We start from the raw sequence: 27,837 nt of genomic DNA on the forward strand, positions 1-27,837 counted from the left end.
TCCGTGCCCATCTTCCTCTACTTTATATGGGACGCCCCACAGCATGGCCTGACAAGCGGTGCATCAGTGCGAGCCCAGGATCCCGGCCTGCGAACCCGGGGCCACCGCAGCGGAGCGCGCGCACTTAACCGCTTGTGCCACCGCCGGCCCCTAAAGCAACATAAATTTATAGTCTTAGAGTTCTGAAGGTTAGAAGTCTAAAATCATCTGCAGGACTGACTTCCTTTTGGAGGCTGTACGGAAGAATCCATTTCCTTGACTTTTCCAGCTTCTCTAGGCTTTATGCATTCCTTGACTCATGGCCCCACATCACTCTGACCTATGCTTCCATGGTCACATGTTCTCTCTCTCTGACACTCCTGTCTGCCTCTTTTAAAGAGCCTTGTGATTACATTGGGCCCACAGGATAATCCAAGATAATCGCTCCATCTCAAGATACTTAATCATATCAGCAAAGTCCCTTTTTGCCATGAAAAGTAATATATTCACAGGTTTCAGGGATTAGAATGTGGATATCTTTTATCCTACCTACCACAAAGCATACATCTAAATTTGAGTCTGTTCTTGTCCACATAAGAATTTGAATTTGGACAAATGACTTAATTCCTACGACCATCATCTTCTAATCTGTAAAACGAGGAAAAGAATACTTTCCATATAGGGTAGCGATGAGGATTAATAAAATAAATTATATGAAATGTCTACATTTCAATGTCAGTCACTTAAAAACACTTAGAAGAGTAACTGGCACAAAGGAAATATTTAGTAAAAGTTAGTTATCATAATATAATTACTGAGGCAAAATGAGTTGCATTGTTATCATGTTTATTTGTTTCTTGGAATCTACTTGAGACTGAGGGATGAGGAAAGCCAGTGTTTCTTTAATTTAGCATTTGCTTCATCAACCTGCTTCTTTCTCTTTTCAGTTCTCAACCATTTTGGGGGGAAAGCATTGAATTTATATTTATATTTCAAATATATTCTGAACAGACCCAATGATGATTTAGTTTAAATTAATTCCAATATTTGTGTGCTTTTTTCTCCAAAGAACCTGAGAATATCAGAATATAGCAATGAAATGCAGAAACATGAGATTATTTATCCAACTGTATCTATTTGCTTTTCATGTGTCTATGACTAGATTTTATCTTCATCGTAGTTGAAGCTAGGACTTCCAAGGGCATCTTAATTTGGGGTCCTGAAATTGTAGGCAAAATTTGTGTATGTGCATTTTTCTAAGTTACAGCTTTCCTTAGATTTACAAAGGATCCATTATCCCAAATATAAAAGATCTATTTTTCTAAACCAATTTCTTCATTTTAATTCAAATTGTCACTGCCAAATAGAGGTCCTCTACTCGCCACAAAGACAAGCCAATAGTCCAGAGGCAAGGTGGTAAGAGAGAAAGGGTCTTTTATTATTATTACAGCTTGCTAGCAAGGGGGAAGATGGCAGACTAGTGTCCATAAAGAACCATCTTAAAACTACAAACTTTTGAAACAGTTATATAGGGCAAATGGGCTGAAGGGGGAGGGGGATTTCGGAACGCGACCATTTGGTGTTGTAGTCCTTGAGACGCTGGATCATCCCTTTTTCTTGTCACTGGCGATGGAGACCAGTATAGGGGCTCCTTTCTGAAGGTCATTACATTCCTGGGAAAACTTAAAGAACAAAAAGTTACTGTCTTATCACAATAAGGAGGTCTATGTGTAGGCTAAGGCTGAGAAAGTAGCAGAGCATGCATATTGCTCACAAGCAGGTGTGGATTTATCCAGGCTATGTGTAAACTAAAGCATTGCAGACTCAACAAAGGGGTGCCTTGTGGATCAGGGTTATTTATAGCTCCAACATGGTTCCCTTCTACAAGATGGCTTCCCTGATGCTACCTTATGCTAACCTGTGACTACATATCTATCATAGCTATTTAAACAGCACTAACAAAATTAGGTACATTTTTTTCTTGATTGCGTATTTCTTAATAGCCTTGTTACTCAATGTGTGATCTATGGACCAGCACCATTGGCATTAACTGGAAATTCATTAGAAATGAAGACTCTCAGGCCCCACCTCAGACCAACTGAATCAGGATCTGTATTTTAACGAGATCCCTACGTGATTCTATGCACACTTAAAATTTGAAAAGTATTGCCTCTCAGTAAAATTAGAAGGTACAATCAAGCAAAAATAAAAAGAAATGCCCACAATACCATACAACTAGTGACAAATCCTGTTAACATTTTGGCATATACTTATTTCCAAAAATGGGACCATCCTGAACATACGGTTTTGTAACCCACTCTTTTCCCAGTGCATTTTGAAGGGGTTAACATGCAACAAATACATGTCAGCATAATTTTTAATGGCCAATTTGTATTTTAACATATCTGCATGTATCATGATTTAATCATTCCATTCTTGGCGGTCATTTAGGTAATTTTTATATTTTTACTTTTAAAAACAGCCCTTGTGTGATGAACATCCTTGTAATGCAGGGCTTATGATTGCCTGATTTAAACTCTAATACTGCTGTTTACTAGCTGTGTGACCTTAGGCAGGTTACTTGACTTCTCTGTGCTTCAGGTTCTTTATCTGTAAAATGGCCATAATAAAAAGCACCTAAGAGCTCGTTGGAGGATTAAAATACACAATTCATGTAAAGATCTTAGAACTGTATCTGGCATATTCTAAATGCTCAATAAATGTTATCTATTATCATTAATCTTTATGAACATTCAACTATTTCTTTATAACTTCTCTTTCTAAAGTTAAGAAAACAGGTCACTAAGCTAGTTAGTAGGAGAGGCAGGGAGAACTGGATTTATTTCCCTTTTAATCTTTCCACCCTTGCTATCGTTCTGGAGTAGAGCGCCCTGCAAGTTTAGGACCTTAAAAAAATAAATATTGGTGGGAGTAAGATTATTGATAGATTACTGATGGGAGTAGGATAATTTTAATAACTCTTCTCTGCTGAGACTGACCCGTAAAACAATGCAGTTTAGCAGCTGATATCTAGAATAGGGAAGGGAAAATGGTTCTGATTTAAGCTTCATCAACCCAGCAGACAATTGATTTTCCCGGGAGTAGAGCAACGCTCACCTGTGGTTTCCATGGTTACAGACTCCGCGGAGTCCAGGCTCCCCAGCTTTCTATACTGCGCAAGCGCACACTGCCGATTTAGACGCCGGGCGCCTTCAATTTCGAAGAGGAAGCTCCTCCCCCGCCTTCCGCCGTTCTCCTATGGACTTCTGCCTTTGCCTGGTCCACGCGCTCTGGGTGTCCGTGACGTGGTATTGGCGCGTCCGCGTCGTTTGGAGGTGCGACGCTGAACATGGCGCGTTCCTAGGAGCCGCTTTCGGCATCAGTAGGCGGCGGCGTGTGGACTGGCAGCGTGAGGCGCGGGACAACCGACGCCGCTTCGTGTTGCGGAGTGGAAGCAGAAGAACCGGGCTGTTCCGGGCCGAACCAGACGGTGAGGCCTCGGCCTGAGAGCCACAGAGCGCGCGCGAGTGGAAGGGAGGAGTGGATTGGGCGGCGGGCACGCGACAGGCGAGGGAGAGCAGGAGCGCGGCGAGGGCGGCCTGCAGGCTTGCCTCTCTGCCGAACCCTGGGAACCTCGGGGAGCTCGGGGCTGTCCCAGCCAGCCCAGGAGCGGGAAGCATGGTGGCGGGGGAGTCAGGGTGCGGGGAGGCAGGGACCGGGTGCCAAGATGAGGAGGGCGTGGGGTGCCCGTTGTGGCTGCGGTTGCGGGCCTGGGTGGTGCATTTGCCCTTGGGGGATAGGTGGTGCCAATTTTGAGAGAACGTGGTCATCTTTAGTATAAAACCGTTGTATATTGTTATCGCACACACGACGCTGCTGGTGATAGCAACACTGAAAGCTTTAATTAAACATTAAACCTTTAATGAACAAGTGAAGGAAATTATGAGGACCTGCCTGCTGAGGTATGGCCGCCGGTGCTCAAGCCCAGCGACTTCTGCAGTTTTGTATTTGGGGGTATTTGTGATTCAGCAAAACTATTTGGAAGCTCATTGTATTTGTCATTTTTTTATTCTTCGTGACATGGTGGTGAATGAGGGGCGTGTTGTTATTTCCAGGTGACTTGACTGATAGCTAGGACTGTTAAATTGCCTACTAGTGCCAAGATTTCAATTGACATACCCGAGTTTAAATGAGCGCAGTTGAGTACAGTAGTGCCCTTGAGATTTGGTTATTCTTCAGGAGGGAGTAAAGAAGAGCAGCTTACAGCCATAATGATTTTTGTTTCCTTAGGTAGGGACTTCAGTCCTCCATTTTCACGTTATTTTGAACTTCTTTATTCAGTGCACAGGCTTCAGGTTAAGGGCAGAGTGACTCTAGAATATAAGACATCCATTGCATGACATCTTTTCTTACATCTTTGGTCACTGAGGAAGATTTCTGTGAAATTAGAATGAAAATCTCTCCCTATTGGTTGTGATAGGATTGTGGAATTTTTTCCCCCTGTAACCTAGCACATTATAATTATAGCAATGGTTTGTGGCAATATGTTATAACCCTAGGGCAGCTGGGTTGTCTCTGCCCTAGTTACACATCCTAAAACAAAGAGAATTCTCATCACAGATGAATTTAGTTGTGGTAATGCCATTGGAAGTTCTAAACCAATATGTGAAGATTTTTGGTAATTAATATAAATATCTTTAAATTTTGTGAAATTGTGAATGTGTTTGCATTCAGGATCTAACCAGAGTGCAAAAGAACCCTTGTAGGCATGTGACTGTTAAAATATACTGAAGATTTTCCCAGAGATAAATATATATTTTTCCAGAAATAAAAAAATTCATATTTTAGGAAAGAGTATGTTTAATTAGATGGGTTTTGACTTGGGTTGTATGTAAGTATATGTGTGTGTTTGTATTTAGTTTTGGGCTTCTCCTAATTTAGTGTTATTGAGGGCAATATTATTCATTCCTTTCTTTTCCCATCTGTACCAAATGGGGTATATCAGTTAATTTCAAAGTGTTTTAGGGAATGGCAAGACACACTTAGTGCAGGTGTGAGTCTTGAGTGTCTGTATTTCTAAATATCAGGCTAATTAGATAAGCCCACCATAAAAGCTTTGTAGAGCTTGAGGTGGATCACTGTTCTACACCCTTGCTACTTAAAATGTGGTATATGGCATCACCTGAGAGTTTGTTAGAAATGCACAATCTCAGGCTTAACTCCAGACCTACTGAATCAGAAACTGCGTTTTAACAAGCTCTCCAGATGATACGAATGTACATTAAAGCTTGAGATGCATTACTTTGGTCGGTAAAAGTTGAAGACCAGGGTCGTGCACAAACCTACATAAAAATTGTAACATCATTTATTTTAACCTGAGGTGCTCTTATGTTGATTATCGAATCTTATTCATCTGGTTGAGGAACTAAGACCCAGCAATGGTAAGTGACTTGGCATAAGCTCACACATATCTAGATTTATAACCCAGGTTCTGACTCATTCCAGTGCTTTTCTTTGGTAGTTACTGCTAGAGTACACCATAATAAAACTGAACTACAGCATTCATGCGTGACAGCTAGGTATTCATTCAACAAATATTTATTGAGTAATGGACAGGCAGCCCAGTAATCCTGTGTGTCTCTGGTAACTATTCCTGTTTCCTGTGGTGGTTATTAACTTGCCACTTCCTCTCCTCCGTACTCTTTCCTGGGTAATGGTGCTTTCTACTTCATAGAGGAAATGAAATATATTGGTGGGAACTTCATTGCTTTCACCTGCAAACATGTCTACCTCTATCTGTTCATCTCTAATTGTGCTCTGAGTTTTTTCTCCTCAGGGACAATGGTTCCTTGGTGTATTAGTTTGCTAGTGCTGCCGTAACAAAATACTACAGACTGGGTTGATTAAATGACAGAAATTTATTTTCTCACAGTTTGAGAGGCTGGAAGTCCAAGATCAAGGTTCTGGCAGGTTTGGTTTCCTCTGAGGCCACTCTTGTCTTACAGATGACCACCCTCGTTCTGCCTCTTTACATGGTCGTGCTTTTGTGCACTAGAACCTCTGGTGTCTCTTTTTCTTGTTAGAACACTATTTGTATTGGATGAGGGCCCCTTCTGGGGTGAAGGGTGAGCTGTTTTAAATTGGGCAGTCAGGGAAGACCTATTTGATTAGTTGACAATTTGGATTGAAGTTAAAAATCTAGAGGCGAGAGTTTTCAGCCTGAGGGAACAAATTCTACAAGGGAAGGACTAAGGTACATTTTATGTATTTGTTCCACTAAGATGGATGTGATGTTGTCTCCAACCCAGTCTTGCTGTAGACAACTCCAAGATAAACACCCTTACTCTTGTCTCCTTGTATGCCTGTGCAGAAGTTTCTTTGGTTATAGTACCAAGTGTGGAACTGTTGGGTCATAGGATATAACCTGGTCATAGGAAGTGCGCGTGCGCACACACGTAATTTCATTAGAGATGGCAAGATTGCTCTCCAAAGTGGTTGTACCAATGTATTCTCTTAGCTTTGTGTTTCTGTATATTCTTGCCAGCATGGAATATTTTTGGACTTTGTCATTTTTGCCAGTCTAATGATTGTAAAGTAATATCTCGATGTTTTTTAAAGTTCCTGATAACCAGTGGAGTAGCATCTCTTGTGATGTTTATTAATCATTTGGCTTTTCCCATCTGTGAATTGCATATTTATATCCTTTGTCCAGTTTTTCTTTTGTATTTCTTGTTTTGTTGATTCACAAGGGTTCCTTGTATAGTCTATATAGTAATCCTTTGTTTTAGTCATTTAAAATTCCGTCTCCTAATCTTCACCTCATTAATTTTGCATATGGTGTTTTCACTGACTTCATTAATTTTGGCCTTCAGTTTTGATGTAGTATAATTTATCAGGAAGGTAATCTATGGTCTTGATGTTGTATTTTGGTTCTCAGGTCTAAAGCTAAAAAAAACAAACCAAGCAACCGGGGCCAGCCCGGTGGCGCAGCAGTTAAGTGTGCGCTCTCCGCTGCGGTGGCCCGGGGTTCGCCGGTTCGGATCCTGGGCGCGCACCGACGCACTGCTTGTCAAGCCATGCTGTGGGGGCGTCCCGTATAAAGTGGAGGAAGATGGGTATGGATGTTAGCTCAGGGCCAGTCTTCCTCAGAAAAAAAGAGGAGGATTGGCAGTAGATGTTAGCTCAGGGCTGATCTTCCTCACAAAAACAAACAAACCACCAAGCTAGTTAATTTCACTTGGACTGTCAATGGACAGTACTGTGATCAAAAGGAAAAATGTGTTAGTCAAGAGAAAGTATTGGGTTGGGATAGGAGACTTGAATTTGGGTTCCAGAAGTGTCACTAATGAGTCTCGGACCTTAGGGAAGTCACAGTTTATCTCCTTCTTTGGGACACAGTTTCTTGATTAGTAAAACAAAATGCTTAAATTAGATGTACTTACTGTTTAGAGAACTGATATGGATGGCTCCAAGGTGATAGAAATTATTTTAATGATTCAGAACATTATTTTAATAATAAAATGTAGAATAATTCCTAATTGTGGGAACATTACTGGGCATATAGCCTATACATGTTTGATAAATGCAGTGAGTCCTGAGGCTAACTCACACAACAAGAATGAGATTCTTCTAAGACAGAGTTGTAGACATTGATGTCCTGGACCAGTAATTGGAAATTACCAATCAAAGACATGTATATTTGGAGAGGACTGATGGTCCCTTAACACTTAGCAAAAGGTTTTCACTAAACTTAAATTTGGTCAGTTATAGTCTATTAAATTTAGGCTGTGCTATTACTCTGATTCAAAGGGCAGTATCTTGCTTAAAATCAAGCTTACAACTTTTCCTTTCTATTTCCTTGTTTTGCATCAGAGAAGGAACTTTAAAACCAATAAGCATAATTGCTGGTCTTTAGTAGTTTTTATACGGATGTGTATTTTTTTCTTTTAACTAAAGAAATGTCAGAGAGGGTGATGGTGACACTAGTTGGGGCCTCACTGCTGGCACTACCTTGGTGGGGGTCATTATTGTTTAGGATAGCTTGCCTTTTCCTATTAGGAGGTATTCAGTCATGGGAGACTCTCATGTAAACCAGACAGGCAAGAGACTTATTGCAGTTTATCAATGTTATTTTATTAAAAAGTCCCAGTGAGACACAAATACTTGAATATATTGGACAGGACTTCTCTCACAGATGCCTCCTAGCTCTGATACTGCCTTCTTACATACTATGTAATTTACCCCTTTATTTCTCTGTCTCCTCCCTACTAGAGTAAACTCTCCATAGGAGAAGGGATTTTTTTATTTTATTGATGTATCTCAAGTGCCTAGAATAATGTCTGGCGTTTGTAGGTGTTCAGTAAATATTTGTTGAATGAACGTAGACAAGTCTAATAATAAACCAAGTAAATATCAGAAAGCTGATTGAGGGCCGGCCCCGTGGCTTAGCGGTTAGGTGCGCGCGCTCTGCCACTGGCGGCCCGGGTTCGGATCCCGGGCGCGCACCGACGCACTGCTTCTCCGGCCATGCTGAGGCGGCGTCCCACATACAGCAACTAGAAGGATGTGCAGCTGTGACATACAACTATCTACTGGGGCTTTGGGGGACAAATAAATAAATAAAAATTAAAAAAAAAAAAAAAGCTGATTGAAGAGCACAGGATTAGAACAAAGGGTGTTAGATATTCCCAGTGAAAAGTATTGTTAAATTATGTTGGCTTGATGAGCCCCATTTCAGTAGAAGAAGATGCTGAGTGGACTGTTCACGTATTCCTTCATTCATTTTTTTTTAGCTATTCAGCATACTGCTTACTCTCGTAGTATCTTTTGTAGATATTTCTGTCTTTACTGTGATATAATTCCTGTTCTTCCAGAAAGATTGTTGTTTCTTGACCTCTTTCTGTTTCACCTTTTCTAAGTCTGCCTTCCACCCTTAGAAATCACAATCACATTATTGCTTTGTTCAGTTCATCAAATGTTTACTGAGCGTTTGCTGTATCCCTGACACTCTAGGCGTCAGGGATGCTGGCATATATAGATGAATAAGACACAATTCTTGCCTCTAAGCAGCTCATGGTTTTGTAGATGAGATGCAAGTAAACAAGGAAATAGATGTAATAATAAAGTCTGTGCTGTGTAGAACAGTAGCATGGAGGAAAGAGCACTTTACTGTTTAGTACAGTTAAAGATTTCCAGAGGAAGTAATGTCTGTATCATGTTCCATTAGCTCCCGTTTAAAAAAACATACGCAAAAGTAGAAAGAATTGTATCATGAACCCTATCACCCAGCTTTAACAATTATCAGCTCACAGTCAATCTTATTTTATCTTACACCCACCTACTTCCCCTCTAGCTATTGGTAGCATGATCCAGAAGCTTGGTGATATTCAAGTTTAGCTATTTTTTTGGCAAGCTGCTTTAATTTAAGATTTTGGTTTCTCAAAATAATAAAATGACACTTGCTTTGAGCTTTCTAATATAACTTTTCTATTTTGATTATCTTTAAACTCTTCCCTGGTCTTCACAGAAATTCGTTTCTTTCTTATCTCTGACACATTGTCTTTCTCTAGTTTGCTTTGACTTCAGTCAGCGTCGCAATTTTGTGATATTTCCTATCCATAATTTCCCAAGAATATGTTTTCTGTCTCCTATTCTTTTTGTGGACTTGGGCTATATTGATCATGATTTGACTTGTAGGAATTTAACTATCTTTGAAAAAAATGACATCTTCCTCTCATCCCTCTGTAGGAAATGCTCCAGTAACACATGGTAAATACTATATTGCTTATACATTTCACCAAAAGGCTACACTTCATTCAAGTTTTTTTTTTGTGAGGAAGACCAGCCCTGAGTTAACATCCAATGCCAATCCTCCTCTTTTTTGCTGAGGAAGACTGGCCCTGGGCTAACATCGGTGCCCATCTTCCTCTGCTTTATATGGGACGCCGCCACAGCATGGCCGGCCAAGCGGTGCGTTGGTGCGCGCCCGGGATCCGAACCAGCGAACCCTGGGCTGCCACAGCGGGGCATGCGCACTTACCCGCTTGCGCTACTGGGCCGGCCCCTCCATTCAAGTTTTTATTTGCCCATTGCCTATTCTTCCAAGAGGAAAATTGGAGCTTTCAGTTTATTAATGTCACTTTCTCAATGGCTTGTATGTGGCCATTCTTTTTCCTCTTTCTGAATATTTATCCTTCTCTTAAATGTGGAATACTGCAATGCTTTCCTCACTAGGTGATTTCATCCCTCTCATATAATTCTGCCTGTTCCTGTTCTACAGTTTCTTAGTCTCCTTTATGCTAAAACATTGCTTACGTTATTACATTTTTAAAAAATTCTGTCATAATTACTTTATGTAAAGTTCAAAACACATTCATGTCTTCATCTAACATTTTCTTTTAGTGGAGAGTATTTTTAATGATGCAGCATTTAACTACAGAAGTAGAGACAGTGCCACACATCTATGGACAGCTAATCTTCGACAAAGGAGCCAAGAACATACAATGGAGAAAGGAGAGTCTCTTCAGCAAATGGTGTTGGGAAAACTGGACAGCCACATGCAAAAAAATGAAAGTAGACCATTACCTTACACCATACACAAATATTAACTCAAAGTGGATTAAAGACTTGATGTAAGACCTGAAAGCATGAAACTTCTGGAAGAAAACATAGGCAGTACACTCTTGGACATCGGTCTTAGCAAAATATTTTCTAATAATTTTATATATTTATTTATTTTTTCCCCCCACAGCCCCAGTAGATAGTTGTATGTCATAGCTGCACATCCTTCTAGTTGCTGTGTGTGGGACGCGGCCCCAGCATGGCCGGAGAAGCGGTGCGTCAGTGCACGCCCGGGATCCGAACCTGGGCCGCCAGCAGCGGAGCCCGCGCACTTAACCGCTAAGCCACAGGGCTGGCCCAAGCAACATATTTTCAAGTACCATGTCTGACTGGGCAAGAGAAACATTAGAAAAAATAAACAAATGGGACTACATCAAACTAAAAAGCTTCTGCACAGCAAAGGAAACCATCAACAAAATGAAAAGACAACCTAACAATTGGGAGAAGATATTTGCAAACCATACATCTGATAAGGGATTAATCTCCAAAATATATAAAGAACTCATGCATCTCAACAACAAAAAAACTAACAAGCCGATTAAAAAATGGGCAAAAGACCTGAATAGACATTTCTCCAAAGATATACAGATGGCCAACAAGCACATGAAAAGATGTTCAGCATCATTAATTATGAGGGAAATGCAAATCAAAACTACAATGAGATATCACCTCATGCCCGTCAGAATGCCTGTAATTAACAAGACAGGAAACAAGTGTTGGAGAGGATGTGGAGAGAAGGGAACTCTCATACACTGCTGGTGAGAGTGCAAACTGGTGCAGCCACTGTGGAAAACAATATGGAGATTCCTCAAAAAATCAAGGATAGAACTACGATATGATCCAGCTATTCCACTGCTGGGTATTTATCCAAAGAACGTGAAAACACCAATGTGTAAAGATACATACACCCCTGTGTTCTTTGCAGCGTTAGTCACAATAGCCAAGACTTGGAAGCAACCTAAGTGCCCATCAAGGGACAAATGGATAAAGAAGATGTGGTATATATACACAATAGAATACTACTCAGCCATAAGAAACGATGAAATCCAATCATTTGTGACAACATAGATGGACATCGTGGGTATTATGCAAAGTGAAATAAGTCACGGAGAAGGTCAAATATTGTATGATCTCACTCATTAAGTAGTAGATAATAACAACAACAAACAAACACATAGAGGCAGAGATTGGATTGGTGGTTACCAGAGGGGAGGGGGGGAGGAGGGCAAAAAGGATAATTAGGCACATGTGTGTGGTGATGGATTGTAATTAGTATTTGGGTGGTGAACATGAGAACATAATGTAATCCATGCAGAAATAGAAGTATAATGATGTACACCTGAAATTTATTCAATGTTATAAACCGATGTTACTGCAATAAACAAAAAAAAACAAGAACAAAACGAACAAAAAAAAACAAGTAGAGACAGTGCTGTAAGGAAGTTCTTTGGTTGTCATGTTTTGCCTCAGGGTGAGGTTTTCATTTTCATGTTTTGAATCCCATCTTTCTTGTATTACATTATTCTTTAGGCTCCCATTCATTTCTTTCTCTGAGGACCTCTTTTCTCAGCATTCTTTGCCCTAAATTCTTGAACCCTGAAAACTCTTGCTGTATTTCCAGATGGTTGTCCTGGCCGAGTGGTCACTGAGAATTCCCATGTCCTTCTCTTCCCCCATCTTCCTTGAGGGGAAAAGGATGCTTGGAACATACTCTTTGCGGTGTGGTACTTACTTCTTACCAGCAGGTGGCACTGCAGATTACTCAGTTTATTTTTACATCTTTAAGAATAGTCAGTCAACCTACTAGTGCTGTTATCTGGTAAAGAAACAAGTTGATGTGGAAACGTTAATGGAGAAGACTTAGAAGTGAAATTAAAGACACTATTGCTAACAAATACAAATTTATTTTCCTTTTATGTCATGGAAGTGTACTGTATATAATATGTGAAACTTAAAGGAAGGTAAATAATAAATTAGAATTTTTCGGTTAGTTTTTTCTCTGTTAAAATATTTTAAGTTCTTGTCTTTATAAACACCAAATAGTAAGAATAGTAAATGTTCTAGCCATGTGTTTTTCATTTGTTCAGTCACTTTTCCTTGTCTCTTTCTGACTTTGGCATTTACATAGTCAAAACACTTAATAAAATAATAGCTTTATTAAGATGTAATACACAGACCATACAGTTCACCCACTGAAAGTGTACAGTTCAATAGTTTTTAGTATATGCAGAGTTGTGCAACCATCAGAACATTTTCATCACCCCAAATAGCAGTCACTCTGCATTTTTCCCCAATCCCCATTCCATGGCTTGATAGATCATTCTTTTTAGCTCTGAATAATATTCTGTTGTTTGGACGTACCACAGTTTATTTATCCATCACCTACTGAAGGACATCTTGGTTGCGTCCAAGTTTTGGCAGTTATGAATAAAGCTGCTGTAAACAGATGTGTGCAGGTGTTTGTGTGGACATAAGTTTTCAACTCCTTTGGATAAATATCAAGGAGTGCGATTACTGGATCGTCTAGTAAGAGTATGTTTAGTTGGGCCGGCCCCGTGGCTTAGCGGTTAAGTGCGTGCACTCTGCTGCTGGCAGCCCGGGTTCGGATCCCGGGCGCGCACCGATGCAGTGCTTCTCTGGCCATGCTGAGGCCACGTCCCACGTATAGCAACTAGGAGGATGTGCAGCTATGACATACAACTATCTACTGGGGCTTTGGGGGAAAAAAAAAATAAAAAAAAAATTATAAAAAAAAAAGAGTATGTTTAGTTTTGTAAGAAACCAGCAGTCTTCCAAAGTGGCTGTACCATTCTGCATTTCTACCAGCACTGTCTGAGAGCTCCTGTTGCTCCACATCCTTGCTAGCATTTGGTTTCGTCAGTGTTCTGGATTTTGGGCATTCTCATAGGTGTGTAGTGGTATCTCCTTGTTGTTTTAATTTGCATCTCTTTGATGATATATGATGTGGAGCATCTTTCCATGTGCTTATTTGCCGTCTGTATATCTTCTTTGGTGAGATATCTGTTAAGGTCTTTGGCCCATTTTTTAATTCAGTTGTTTGTTTTTTTTTACTGTTGAGTTTTAAGAGTTCTTTGAATATTTTGGATAGCGGTCCATTAAGATGTGTCTTTGCAACTATTTTTCGCCCAGTCTGTTTCTTGTCTTCTCATTCTCTTGATATTGTCTTTTGCAGAGCAGAAGTTTTAAATTTTAATGAAGTCCAGCTTATTGTTTTTTTCATGGATAATGTCTTTGGTGATGTATCTAAAAAGGTGTCACTGTACCCAAGGTCATCTAGGATTTCTCCTGTGTTATCTTCTAGGAGTTTTATAGTTTTGTGTTTTACAATTAGGTCTATGATCCATTTTGAGTTAATTTGTGGAAGGTCAGCCCTGAGCTAACATCCATGCCAATCCTCCTCCTTTTGTTGAGGAAGACCAGCCCTAAGCTAACATCTATTGCAAATTCTCCTCCTTTTTTTTCCCTTTTTCTCCCCAAAGCCCCAGTAGATAGTTGTATGTCATAGCTGCACATCCTTCTAGTTGCTGTATGTGGGATGCTGCCTCAGCATGGCCAGACAAGCGGTGCGTCTGTGCGTGCCCGGGATCAAACCCGGGCCGCCAATAGCGGAGCGTGCACTTAACTGCGGAGCCACGGGGCTGGCCCCTATACCTAAGTTTTTAATTTTTTTGGGTGCTAATGTAAATGATATTGTGTTTTTAATCTCCAGTTCCACTTGTTCATTGTTGGTATATAGGAAAGCAGGTGACTTTTGTATATTAACTTTGTGTCCTGCAGCCTTGCTATAATCGCTTATTAGTTTCAGGAGTTTTTTGGTTAGTTCTTTCAGATTTTCTATATAGATGATCGTATCATCTGAGAACAAAGATAGATCTCTTTCTTTCTTCCTGATGTGTATACCTTTTATTTCTTTTTCTTGCCTTATTGCATTAGCAAGGACTTTCAGTACCATGTTGAAAAGGAATGGTGAGAGGGGACATCCTTGCTTTGTACCTGATCTTAGTGGAAAAGCTTCGAGTTTCTCACCATTAAGTATGATGTTAGCTGTAGGTTTTTGTAGATAGTCTTTATCAGGTTGAGAAAGTTCCCCTCATCTTTTGCTTTTTAGTTGGATTGTTTATCTTATTATTATTATTATTATTATTATTTTTTTTTTTTGAGGAAGGTCAGCCCTGAGCTAACATCCATGCTAATCCTCCTCTTTTTGCTGAGAAAGACCAGCTCTGAGCTAACATCTATTGCCAATCCTCTTCCTTTTTTTTCCCCCCCAAAGCCCCAGTAGATAGTTGTATGTCATAGTTGCACATCCTTCTAGTTGCTGTATGTGGGACGCGGCCTCAGCATGGCTGGAGAAACAGTGCGTTGGTGCGTGCCTGGGATCTGAACCCGGGCCGCCAGTAGTGGAGCGCGCGCACTTAACCGCTAAGCCACGGGGCCGGCCCATATCTTATTATTATTGAGGTGCAAAAGTTCTTTATATATTTTGGACATTAGTTCCTTATTAGATATGTGATTTGCAAGTATTTTCTCCTATTCTGTGGATTGTCTTTACTTTCTTGAGGGTGTTGTTTGGTAAAGTTTTAAATTTTGATGAATTTATCTACTTTTACTTTAATTTCTTGTGCTTTTGGTATCATATTTGAGAATGCTTTGCCTAGCCCAAGGTCATGAAGATTTACTCCTAGGTTTTCTTCTAAGAGTTTTATAGTGTTACCTCTTAACTTTTAACTCTGTGATCCATTTTGAGTTGATTTTTGTGTGTGGTGTCAGGAGGAGGTTCAGTTATTCTTTTGCATGTGATACCCAGTCGTTCCAGCACCATTTGTTGAAGGACTATTTTTACATTGAATTGTCCTGGTACCATTGTCAGAAATCACTTGACTTTAGATGTAAGGATTAGTTTCTAGACTTTCAAATCTGTTTCATTGATGTGTATATCTATTCTTATGCCAGTACCAACACTATCGTGATTACCATAGTAAGCTTTGTAGTGAGTTTTGACATCTGGACGTGTGTATGAATTTCCTTTATTTCTATTACTGATTGTGATCAGAGAACACATTTGTATGATTCAGTCCTTTTAAATTTGTTGAGGCTTGTTTTCTGGCCTAGCATATGATCCATCCCAGAAAATGTTTCATGTACACTCGAGGAGAATGTTTATGTGCATTCTACTGTTGTTGAGTAGACTGTTCGCTAAATGTCTGTTAGGTTTAGTTTGTGTATAATATTGTTCAAGACTTATATTTCCTTGTTGATCTTCTTCCTAGTTGTTCTATCCATTATTGAAAGTGGAGTATTGAAATCTCCAACTGTTACTGTTCCTAGTGTGGAACCTCTGCCTTTTGAGCTAGGGTAGGCATGACTGAGGCCCACTTTACTTGGCCTGATGTGCCTGGAGTAGAGTTTCTGCCACATGAGTGGTGCCCGGGTGGAAGAAGAGAGCCCTAGACTTCTTGGCTGCGCTTGCTTGGAATACGGCTGCAACACATAGCTGAGGTGGATGAGAAGTGCTGCCTGTCTGCCCCTCCTGGGGAGATATCTTGGCCCTAAATTAGGAGCTGGGGTGAGCGGGAGCCCCATGTTCTTGGTTACTTCTGCCTAGAGTATAGCTTCTGTAACACTGTGGGGCAGGAGTGAGTTTGTGGCTCCAATTCCACAGATTCTTGCTGTTCTTACCAAGATTTAATAGTATTTCCTGCATAATTGTTTCTCCATTTGCTCATACAGTCCTTAAACACACTTTCCAGAGACTTTAAATGGTTGCTTTTTATAATTTTTACCAGTTATGGTTGCTTCACTGAACGGAGGATCCGTGGAGCTCTTCATGCCACCATTCCGGAAGTGTTCTCTCTCCGTTTTCTTTTAAACTGGAAGTTGGGTCTAGAGTCTTGATTAGGTTAAGGCTGATCATTTTTGATATTTCAGAGGTGATGTTGTCTGCTTTTTATTGCATCCCATCAGGAAGCACTTAAGGTCAAGCTGTGCAGCTGTTGGTGATACTAAGTCTGCTTTTTTGGTTGAACTGGTGGCTGACAGATCCCTTCATTTTAAAGGTTTGTTTGTTTCTTCATTGCATTTAACAAGTAATATGTGGGGTGATACTGGGACACACTGGGAATATTCTGTTCCCCAACAACTGTTCTTTCAGTTAATGGTTTTAGCATCTGTTATAGATCCATGCCTGAATAAATTATTTCTATGGGGGAACCTTTTTTGATTTTGAAAGTCTTTTTTCCTTCAATTTTTATTATAATTTTACACCTTCTTTTTCTAAGTCAGTTCACCTACTCACTGGTCTGGCATTTAATAGTGGGGTGGTGTTATTGTTTGTGTGGAATGTCCTACAACTAAGGACAAACACAGATAGTATAGTAGTCTAAAGAAAATTGTTATGGCTGAAGTTAAAGTCCCTACAGGCCTGAGAAGTCTGTTTGTGGGTGGAGGCAGAGGTGCTGAGTTTTCCCTTCTCTATTTGTTTCTTTTAATGAACATTAGTAAGTTCCCAACTCTAGGCACAACTGTATATCTTTGGACTTTGGATTTTCCAGAATTGGGAGAGTATCTTACAGACCAAGCCTAGAAAGTCCAGTTACAGGGTTTGAATATTTTAGACTCTTGGTCACATATTGCTAGATTGTTTAGATTTTAGTAGAATCAAAGTCTACAATAAGTCCAGTAATGATTAAATTGCACTGACTGAATTGTGAAATAGTGAGAAGGGCGAAACGCCTGCATTTTTATTTTCACCTTCTCCTTTCCTGTTATTGTTCTTAGGGAAAAAAGAGTGTGCATTTAGTTTGAATAATTCTCTTCTGTAGTGTAGTTGAGAGCTAATAAAATACTCATAAGCAGTATTTCCTCTTGCTTATGATTTTGAAACTATACAAATTAATGAAAATCAAAGCAGCCTCGTTGTATACATTATTAATTAGAAAATTTAGCCAAATTTATTCTTGCTCTTTGCTTGCTTGTCTCAAGGGTCTTAGTAATTGATAAGGATACAGAAAGGCAAAGGATACATTCTTTTAACATAGGTAGAGGTTTCTCTCACTGCACGGAGACCTCTACACAGAGGAGACACCACAGCACCTCCGCTGTGAGAGACCTGCTTCCTTGGCCTTCAGGCCTATCTGGTGATGATCTCTGTGAAGATCCTGTCACGTCCTCTGAGAAGTACCTTCAGCTGTTCCCACAAGTTAGTCAGTATCTGTTTCTCTCTCTTCTACCTTCCACGGTCCCTTCCTTCTCTTCTCGTTTCTTTGTTCCCTTCCTCCCTCCTCCCCTTCTCCCTCCGGCTTTCTCTATCACTCTCCGATCTCTCCAGTTCTTTGGATACTAGTTGTGTGTCTGCTTCTGTACTAGGTGCAGATAACAGTAGCAATTCTCTTATATTTCTGCATGCTAATTCCAAAGAAAGGGTATTGAAGGTTAATTTTCCATGTGTACCACCCTGCAAACTGACTACTAGTCAGTAATCATCTGTCTTTTATCCCAAATGAAATTTGTTTCCACACTGTTACATTTGAATGACTCAGTATATTCCCCTCCCTCATTCTTCATTGCCATTGCTGTCCTCTCAAGAAAACTCCCCAAATAAGAATATTTAATACACAGAAAATGTGATCCTTTTAGATTTCTGATGGATTCAGGAGTCTTTTTGATGGTTTCTCCAGGAACCTATTATGGGAGAGCATGGTGTGTTTATAGGTGCTTGGGAGTAGGGTGGTGTGGTGAGGCCATTTTATGTTATATGGGATTCCAGAGGCCTGGTTAACAGGCCTCACTCTGCCATGTATTAGTTTGCTGTATGACCCCGGGCAACTCTTGAGAGCTGTAAGTTCTTCCTCTATAGAACAGTGATATTAGTCCACATGCCAGATTTGCTTTTTATAGGTTTGTTAGGAGATCTTTAAAAAATTTAATATGCTTTAGTAATGTGATATTCTTAATAATCCGCTATAGGTCTGTCATTTCTGAATTATTTTTGATGATGCATTTAATCTGCAATTTAGGAACTGATTGCTGCTTCAAGCTTCTTGTATAAGTTAATTAGTATTCGGAAATCTTTCCAATAGAAGTTATGTTACTCGGACTTAAAAGCCTTTTTGCCCATCAGAGAACCACTCATAATATTGTTTCTGTGGGGAAACTCTGGCTTCCAACTGGTATTCTAGAAACTTATTTTTCACAGTTTGTTTTAATGATAAGAATTGTGCTCTGTGCCTCATTATCCCCCAGAATTTGGGTAGAGAAAGAGGCCCTTTCTGATTCTTATCATCCTGACAACTATCACAGTGCTTGGCACAAAATTGATTCTCCAAAAATACATGAACTGAGCTCTCTCTCCCAGACTGGATGGGCTTCTTGGGAGCAAGGAACAAAAGCAAGGGGAGTATACAGTGATTTATGTCAGTCATTTCTCAATAAAACTGCAAAAAAACCAAAAAGCAAGGGGAGGAGGGGACAGGGCGTATACTTCTGGGAGGACCTGGATGGAGCAGTGTGCTGGTGGGAGGTAGGGATGGTCAACTCTAGCAGCTTCCATTAGAACAGGGGAATGGTGAGGGTAAATGGGGCGTAAGGATAAGAGTACATAGCCTTAAGGATCGCTTTGCTCTGAAGGTCCAGAGAAGTGTGACATGTGAAGGTGCGCGTGCATGTGAGTGCTCTGCGCAGTCTTTGCTCTGGGGGATAATTGCTCTGGGTGTTGGCAGTAGTCAGTGATTTTATTTTTCAGGTAGTAGCCCAAAACAGGGATATGGCTTTTTTCTTTTTTGGGGGTGGGATTGAAGTGGGGATGAGTTCTGGTAGAGCCTTTCTCTGTTATATTTATATTAATCTGTTCATATATTCCTCCTTACTTCCGATGGCTTTTTTCGTACATATATAAAAGCCCAGACACTTTATTTCCCCTACTAGGTCTGTACATGATCTGTTCCTGCGTACTTTGCCAGCCTCATCTTGTACCACTTTCCCCTTTTCTCTTACTAAGAGTCAATTATGCTGGCCTTCTTCAGTTTGTTTCTTATGTTAAGGCCTTATTGTCAGTTGTTTTCCCTATCTGGAGATCTGCGTTGCTGGGTTTCTCTTGTCATTCATGTTTCTTGTAAATGTCACTTCGGAGAACCCTTCCCTGAATACCCAGTCTAAAGTAACACATTCAGTTGCATTCGGATAATGTTAAACATTATCTTATTTTCTTCATATCACTACTCTTCTTTTTTTCACAGATTTGTCTTCTTCAACTAGAGTGTAAGCTGCATGCAGTCAGGGACACTGTTTTCTTCTCTGCTGTATTCTCAGCACCTAGAGCAGTGGCTGGTACACAGCAGGCTTTCAGCAATTTTACTGACTAAATCAGTTAAATTAGCTGCGTGTGGTTCAGCGTGAAGTAGTTTATTGTCCAAAATTGATCACTTTTCTTTATTCAGCAAATACTTATTAAGCGTACATCGTGTATCTTGTTGGGCTTCTGGGACTGCAGAGATGCCTTAGATGTCGGTTCTGTCACTCAAGGAAGGCAGCAATAAATAACAATTAAGACTAGTGGGTTTGGTGTTCAAGTCCAAGCACTGCCACTTGGTAAATTGTGACCTTGGCAAGGTAATAAAGTGTCTAATCCTTTAGTTTTCTATCTACCGCATAGAATTATTAGTAGAAATAAATAAATGAATAAAGCACTTAGTACTATGTTTGGCATATAATGTATGCTCAGATATTGGCTTTTTAAGAAAAGCTTCTAATTTTATTTTTATTTTAGCTGGCTTGAATTGAATTATGGGAATTTTAAGTAAGAGTATGGGTGGTATATAGAAAAGATAGAAATATGAATAGAAAAAAAGATAGTAACATGAAGGAGTATGTGAATGATTGAAGTATAGAAGTAATTCAGAAGATTGAAGCTTTTTTCCATTTATATTACTGTTAATTTTCTATGTATATTGTACATTCACATATGTTAATTTCTCTTTGCCAGGTTTCCATGGATCTCAATAGTGCCAGCACTGTTGTTCTTCAGGTCTTAACGCAGGCCACCAGTCAGGATACTGCTGTGTTAAAACCAGCTGAGGAGCAGTTGAAACAGTGGGAGACACAGCCAGGTTTCTATTCAGTGTTGCTGGTAAGTTGTTCTAAAATAGTTCACTATTATTTTTAATAAAATGAGATACCATTATTTTAATTGTTGTAACTGTTTAATTGTTCTGCTTGTATTGGTGGTTTACTGTAGTGAAACTGATTTCAAATGTTTGATTGTCCTTGCCACTGCCATTTATTAATTCAGGGCATGGTTCTTTGAGGATGTTTAAGAAATATTTGTTGATGAATGAATAAATGACCAAGTGGGGTATTGGTAGTACCTGCTCAGGGCAACACAATGCTGATTTTCTATTTTAGCATGTTAATGCTGACCTCAAGACTATAGGTAGTACACTTTCAAGTTTTGTCTTTATCCTTGCCCCAGTTAATTTATGTTGTCAGAGTTGTTCAGGTCTCCCCTCTGTAGCATCAGAGTCAGGTCTACCTTGCTCAGTGTGTTTCACTTTAAAACATTGTTTTCTTTTCCCAACTAAAATTTTCATTTTCTTAACATATCTGATCTTTTCCTGAGTGTTATGGGAAATAGTATAATAATTTAATTAATATATGCTTTAACTAAACTTTTCTGGGAGTTTAAAGCTTTTGGTTAATTAATCAAAATTGTTTTCTCAATGCCAGAATGAAAGTATATCTTCTTTTTTTCCGAGGAAGATTGGCCCTGAGCTAGCATCTGTTGCCAGTCCTCTTCTGTTTTTCCTTTTTTTCTCCCCAAAGCCCCAGTAGATAGTTGTATGTCATAGTTGTACATCCTTCTACTTGCTCTATGTGGGATGCTACCTCAGCATGGCTTGATGAGCAGTGTGTAGGTCCGTGCCCAGGATCCAAACTGGTGAACCCTCCAGGCTGCCGAAGCAGAGCGTGCGAACTTAACTGCTACACCACCGGGCTGGCCCTGGAAAGTATATCTTTTTTTTTTTCTGTGAGGAAGATCAGCCCTGAGCTAACATCCATGCCAATCCTCTTTTTGCTGAGGAAGACCAGCTCTGAGCTAACATCTATTGCCAGTCCTCCTCCTTTTTCCCCCTTTTTCCCCCCAAAGCCCCAGTAGATAGGTGTATGTCATAGTTGCACATCCTTCTAGTTGCTGTATGTGGGATGCCGCCTCAGCATGGCCAGACACGCTGTGCGTCGGTGTGCGCCCGGGATCTGAACCTGGATCGCCAGTAGCGGAGTGCATGCACTTAACCACCAAGCCATGGGGCCGGCCCCCACTATATCTGTTTTTTATTGAGGGCCTTCCTTATTCTTTTTTTCTCCTGAAAATTTGAGAACTGTGATTAATGTTTGAGATTTAGTTTCTGGCCAGGGCAATGAGGCTACCAGTTGGATCAAAAACTAATCCAGTATTTGTGACTGGGTCGCAAATTCAGAGCAAAACTGTTTGCCATGTCTTGTAAAATAGAAAATTATAGCAATTGACATACAGATTTTGGCTTCATGGCTAAAAAGTTTGTTAAATTTAAGAAGATACTGGTCACGACTGTAAGGGAAATTAATTGTTTAGAGTCATACTTGATATTCTGAATATACATGAAAGTTGGCTGTTTGGCTTAGTACCACAAAAAGATAAACAGATTGATTTTTAAAGATACTAAAGAAAATATTTTTATTTAAATAATCCCAGCATCATATTTGTAAATTTGGGGCACAGTATAAATCTTTAGAAAATCTCTGAGTATCTTGACTCTTCATATGCTTATTTAAATAAATATCCTCTATAATTAGCCTTGTTTTTTTTCAGGCCAAAATATAAAACATTTTTGGAATTTATTATTTTAGTTACTGCTGGACCTTAAAACAGCCAATAGTCGTGCTTAACTATTGACTTTTTGTGCAATGTATGAGTTATTAATAATAAGTGCCTAAACCTTTTGTTTTTATTTTTACTGGCTATACTTTTCTTCTTGGAGGGATAGTAAAATTTCTTTTAGATGGAATAGATTATATTTATAATAGATTTAAAAACTGTGAAGTTTAACTTAATTCTTCTTTTTTCCCTGTACTCATGGTCTTGTCACAGTTATTTTAGTCTTAGCTGTTCATTCTAGACCGGAGAGTCCTGAATTTGTATGCCCGATCTCAGGCTTGTGTTCTAGTCCTATTATTGAAATCCTTATGGAATATTTCTACTTGGATTGACGTCTGCAGCTTGACTTTTCTTGGTTTCCTTAGTGTAGCTGAGACAGGCTGAGAGCCACGAACTTCCACAATATTCGCCTATTACTTCCATTCATTCACTCATTTACTCAGCAGATATCTATGAAGTTTCTGTTAATGCTGGGCTCTGTGCTAGACTCCAGGCATAAGACATGACTCAATCTAGTGTGGAAGGTAGACATGTAAAGTGTTAAAATTGAATGTGATTAATGTGGTAAGAGAAGTCCATTCTTTCTTTTGCAAAAGAAACCAAAAGAAGGACTCTGACTCAGTTGTCAGAGGTATTAAGGAATAAATGGGTGTCACACGACTAGCTTTGTAATTTTTTTTGTATGTACATGATTTTCCAAAAAGGGGATTATGGTATACATAGCTGTTTTAATACTTAACATATAATATTTTTCTATAATAAAAAATACACTTCTACATCATTATTTTTGGCTTTGAGGTTTTCCCACACAGGATTGTGTTTAAGAGGTCAGCTCTGGGGATTTGAGTTGTCTTTGGCCCAAGGTGTAGTACAATTTCAGTTAGTTAACATATTCCTACATTTGTCCTATGCACCCACTATTCTAGATAAGTAGAGAAATAAAGCACTTTAATTTTCACTGTTTGTGATGTTTTAAATTACAGTGTAAATATTAGTTTTACTATTTTTATTTCCATATGCATTTATAATTATCAGTTATAAATTTTTGGTAACAATTTTAATAAATTTTTATCAAAAAATTTTTAAAGGTCACAGAACAATTGTAACTTTCTCCTTGATTGGTAGGATCGTGTTGCATGGTTTAGCTTGCATGGTCATTTTTACGGTCTCCCACTGCTATGCAAAGTGAGGATTGCCTGTATTTGGAATAACACAGTGAATAGAATTTTTGAGTAATGGTTAATTTTGAGTTGAAATTATTTACATCACATCTACCTTTTATATCACTTAAAAATGTTCTGCTGTCAAACTTATTTGTAAGCATAATTGTTTTGATAAGGAGGATACTTTGAAATAGTTTATTTTGTATCATGTATTAATAACCTAGGGGATTTGACTCCTTAGAATCTTTGAATCTATGCTGTGGTGGGTCTACTTTTTCTTTTTTTTAGTTTAGAAGGTGTTTATTTTAGTTTTGTGTGTGTATGTAGGTTGTGATAATATAATTAGGTATATATGTTTCCAAGTTTTTTTATTAGGAAAATTTTCAAACATGCCTAAAACTAGAATAGTATAATGAATCTTAACATATCCATTACTCAGCTTAAACAGTTAACATACCACTGAGCAGGTGTAGATTTTTATATGAATTGTAGAGCTATAGATATTTAGAAAATAACAATATGATATATGTAGTGATAAAATTTAAATGAAACATTTAATTAAAAAATCTATCCATACTTTATTGTGGGTGTATTATATTTTTAACTTTCTACATGTTCATTCTAATACTATGTTTTTTATTTACAGAATATTTTCACAAACCACACCCTGGATATAAATGTTAGGTGGCTTGCTGTGCTGTATTTTAAAAATGGAATTGATCGTTACTGGAGACGTGTAGCACCTCAGTAAGTTCCCGTTACTCGCCCCCTCCCATTGTAATCCTTCCCGAATTCAGGGAGGTATGAGATTGTACCTGTTAATCTTCAAAAGAAAGTGTTTGTGCTTGCTTCAGCAGCACATACACTAAAATTGGAACAATACAGAGAAGATTAGCAAGGTCCTTGTGCTAGGATGGCATGCAAATTCATGAAGCGTTTGATATTTACAAGAAAAAAAGCACATTAAGTACTGAATAAGAAAAGCATTCTAGGGGCCGGGTCCCGTGGCGCGGTGGTTAAGTGCCTGCTCTTCTCTTGGGTTTGGCAGGTTCGGATCCCCTGACGCACCACTTGTCAAGTCATGCTGTGGTGGAGTCCCATATAAAGTGAGGAAGATGGGCACAGATGTTAGCCCAGGGCCAATCTTCCTCAGCAAAAAAGAGGAGGATTGGCAACAGATGTTAGCTCAGGGCTGATCTTCCTCACACACAAAAAGGAAAAGCATTCTGTGTAGTTAATTACAAATCAATATCTATATTATTGCTTTTCTCCATGAGTTTTTTTGTTTGGGGGGATGTGAATTTCTTGGCCTTCTGTTTTCGAGGATCTCTAATTTTATGGGAACAAAATGCTGAGTGAATGAGTCATATTGAGAAAAAGCGTTTTTTTTAAAAAGAAGTGTGAGATTAGAATTTTGAAAAGAAGTCATTGAAAAGGAAATTCCCGGTCCTTTCTGAGCCAGCTGGATGTTAATTCCCTGAGTCTTTTGCATAATTTCCTTTGTGGTGGGAATAGGGTAGTGTACATGTTTAATCTCATCAGATTCGGTTGTAACTGCTCTGTAGGTGGTTAAGTGAACAGATTTCTCTTCATAGTTAATTATATACTATATAATTGATGGAAAAGCTATGTAGACATGACCCTGGAATTCATTTGATAGAAAATGGTGAACTTTGCTCAAGAAGTAACGTAGTCTTTGTTCTCCAGTAGGTGGCCCTATAGCTCTTTATGTTCTTGCATTCATAGGGCCTTAAAAAAAAACTTGTCTGAGTACTTCACAGTGCTCATAAAATATACCCTTGAATAATATTGGAAGCAACTAGAATATTTTAAGGCTACATTTAGGATCCTATAGTAAGCAAACCCTTCTTATTTTAGAGTTAATTCATAATTTTGAGAGAAATGAAGTAATTAGTGATTAAAAAATTGTGTTAGTGAGTTACTGGAAACAGTGCAGCAGCTCATACTTTTCTACTGCTATGTCCAATTAAGTTTAGATGTCTCTGAAATTCATCTTGTTTTACTGGTTATATGAAGAATGGTTATATATGACTATTTTGGAAGGGAGAGTAAATTATGTTTAAATATTTCAGATTGTGCTTTCACATAAAGAATTAGAAACTGTAATTTAGTTTAAATTTAAAAAGTTAAGGGAGGCCGGCCCTGTGGCTTGGTGGTTAAGTGCGCGCGCTGCGATGCTGGTGGCCCGGGTTCGGATCCCGGGTGCGCATCGAGGCACCACTTCTCCGTTCATCCTGAGGCCGAGTCCCACATACAGCAACTAGAAGGATGTGCAGCTACGGCACACAACTATCCACTGGGGCTTTGGGGGGAAAAATAAAATAAATAAAATCTTTAAAAAAATAAATAAATAAATAAAAAGTTAAGGGAGATATCATGATATTAGGCAGCTAAATCTCAAGCTGTCTCTTTTAGTATATATTGAGATACAAGCTAGAAAGGAGATGATTGTACTTAGGGAGCAAGGATGGTAAGAATGTACTTAGAAAGGAAGCAAGGGATCAAAGATTAGTAATCCAACTCATATTTAAATTTAAGACACTTAAAAAGTCTGCTTGTTTGTGTTATCTAAATTTCATCTTATATAGTTTATACTCTTACCACTATTTTCATGGAATGAGGGTTAATTTAAGCTTATATAACATTGCTATATACAATGCAACTTTAACTTAATTATCCTAATTAGATACTGTCCAATTTCTGCTTGGGGCATAGTCTCAATTCATCTAATGATAACCTGTGTGTAAAATTAAGGATGGAATGTTAACTATTATTGGAGAATTGCTAAAGACATGAGTTTTCTCCAGGTTAATGGCTTGTTTTCTTTAATATGTTTATATTTTTTGCATGGTCTGTATTTTGGTAGCTAATCATTTTATTATACTCTCTTAATTAAAATTATGAAAACTGTTGGAGCTGGCTCCTTGGCATAGAAGAAAACTTGAATTTCAAGCTTGAAGCAAAACATTATAGGAGAAAACATTATTACAGGGGTTTGGGGATAGAGGGCAGCTATTAAAGTGGGGAAGTGCAGCATTGTTATAAAAGGATTAGAGAGATCATTTCTAATGGGAAAGCAGAGACTTGCATTGGGCTTTGACTGTTTTCACCTAAATGTTTGTCTTAGTCTTGTCTTCTCGTTTCTTTACTAACCTTGGGCAACTCACTATTAAGATTTAAAAAAACTTTTATTGAAATATAGTATATAACGAACTTAAAAAGTGCACAAAAGAAGGGTACAGTTTGAATGTTTATAATGTGAACACACCCATGTAACTACCACTCAGAACTAGAGAGAACATTACTAGCACCGCTGAAGCCTCCCTCCTGCACCCTCACAGTCATCCATCCCCTCCTCGCCAAAGTAAGCATCTGACCTCTCTCACCATGGATTAGTTTTACCTGTTTCTGAACTTCTTACAAATGGAAATAATATAGTATGTTCTCTTTTATGTCTGACTTTAATCAGTATTATATTTGTGAGGTTTGTCCATATAGTTGCATGGAGCAGTAGTTTACTGTTTTATGTGGGAGTGTAACATTCCATTTTAGGAACATAGAACAGTCATCCATTTGTTCTGCTGTTGATGAGCAGTAAGGTTGTTTCTAGCTTTTGACTGTTAAAAATAATGCTTCTTTGAAAACTCTTATTGCATGTAAGTGTGCATTTTATTGTAATTTATGGTCAGATATATGTTCAGCTTTAGCAGATGCTGTCAATTAGTTTTCCAAACTGGTTGTACCAGTTTACACTCCCACCAGCAGCATATGAGTGTTGGCATTTTCTCCACATTTTCATCAGTACTGGTCTAACCCATCTTTCATTTTTGTTATGCTGGTGTCCTTGGTAATTTTTACATTTTCCTGATGAACAGTGAGTACCTTTTGCATATACTTTATTAGTCATTTGAACATCGTCTTTTGTGAAGGGCCTGCCATTTGCAAATTAAAAAAAGAAGGGTTATTTTATTGACTTGTGGGACTTTGTATATATTTTGGATATACAGTCATCTCTTGGTATCTGAGGGAGATTGGTTCCAGGACCCCTTGAGGATTCCAAAATCCTTGGGTGCTCAAGTCTGTTATATAAAATGGCGTAGTATTTGCATAAACCCACGTACATCC

At 38.9% G+C, this 27,837-nt stretch overlaps 1 protein-coding gene and 1 non-coding gene across 3 annotated transcripts in view; both read left to right on the forward strand.

The window, feature by feature from the left end:
• Positions 1-3,288: 3,288 nt before the first annotated feature.
• The window catches only part of IPO11 (importin 11), a 220,664-nt gene continuing 196,115 nt past the window's right edge, over positions 3,289-27,837 (forward strand). The window contains exons 1-4 of one of the 2 annotated variants that reach the window (XM_087443318.1): positions 3,289-3,469; positions 16,585-16,676; positions 20,600-20,743; positions 24,338-24,438. In XM_087443318.1, coding sequence (XP_087299444.1) covers positions 20,606-20,743; positions 24,338-24,438 — 239 coding nt within the window. In that variant the 5' untranslated portion in view covers positions 3,289-3,469; positions 16,585-16,676; positions 20,600-20,605. The remainder of the gene's footprint in view (positions 3,470-16,584; positions 16,677-20,599; positions 20,744-24,337; positions 24,439-27,837) is intronic. The other variant, XM_087443317.1, reaches the window with a different exon arrangement.
• LOC147914638 (U6 spliceosomal RNA) lies at positions 24,533-24,639 on the forward strand. The gene has a single exon (XR_015555168.1). It is a non-coding gene; the product is annotated as a U6 spliceosomal RNA (small nuclear RNA).

The sequence above is a fragment of the Ceratotherium simum genome, chromosome 18, assembly GCF_057802395.1.
Source record: "Ceratotherium simum simum isolate JZ-2026a chromosome 18, ASM5780239v1, whole genome shotgun sequence".
Classification (NCBI taxonomy): domain Eukaryota; kingdom Metazoa; phylum Chordata; class Mammalia; order Perissodactyla; family Rhinocerotidae; genus Ceratotherium; species Ceratotherium simum.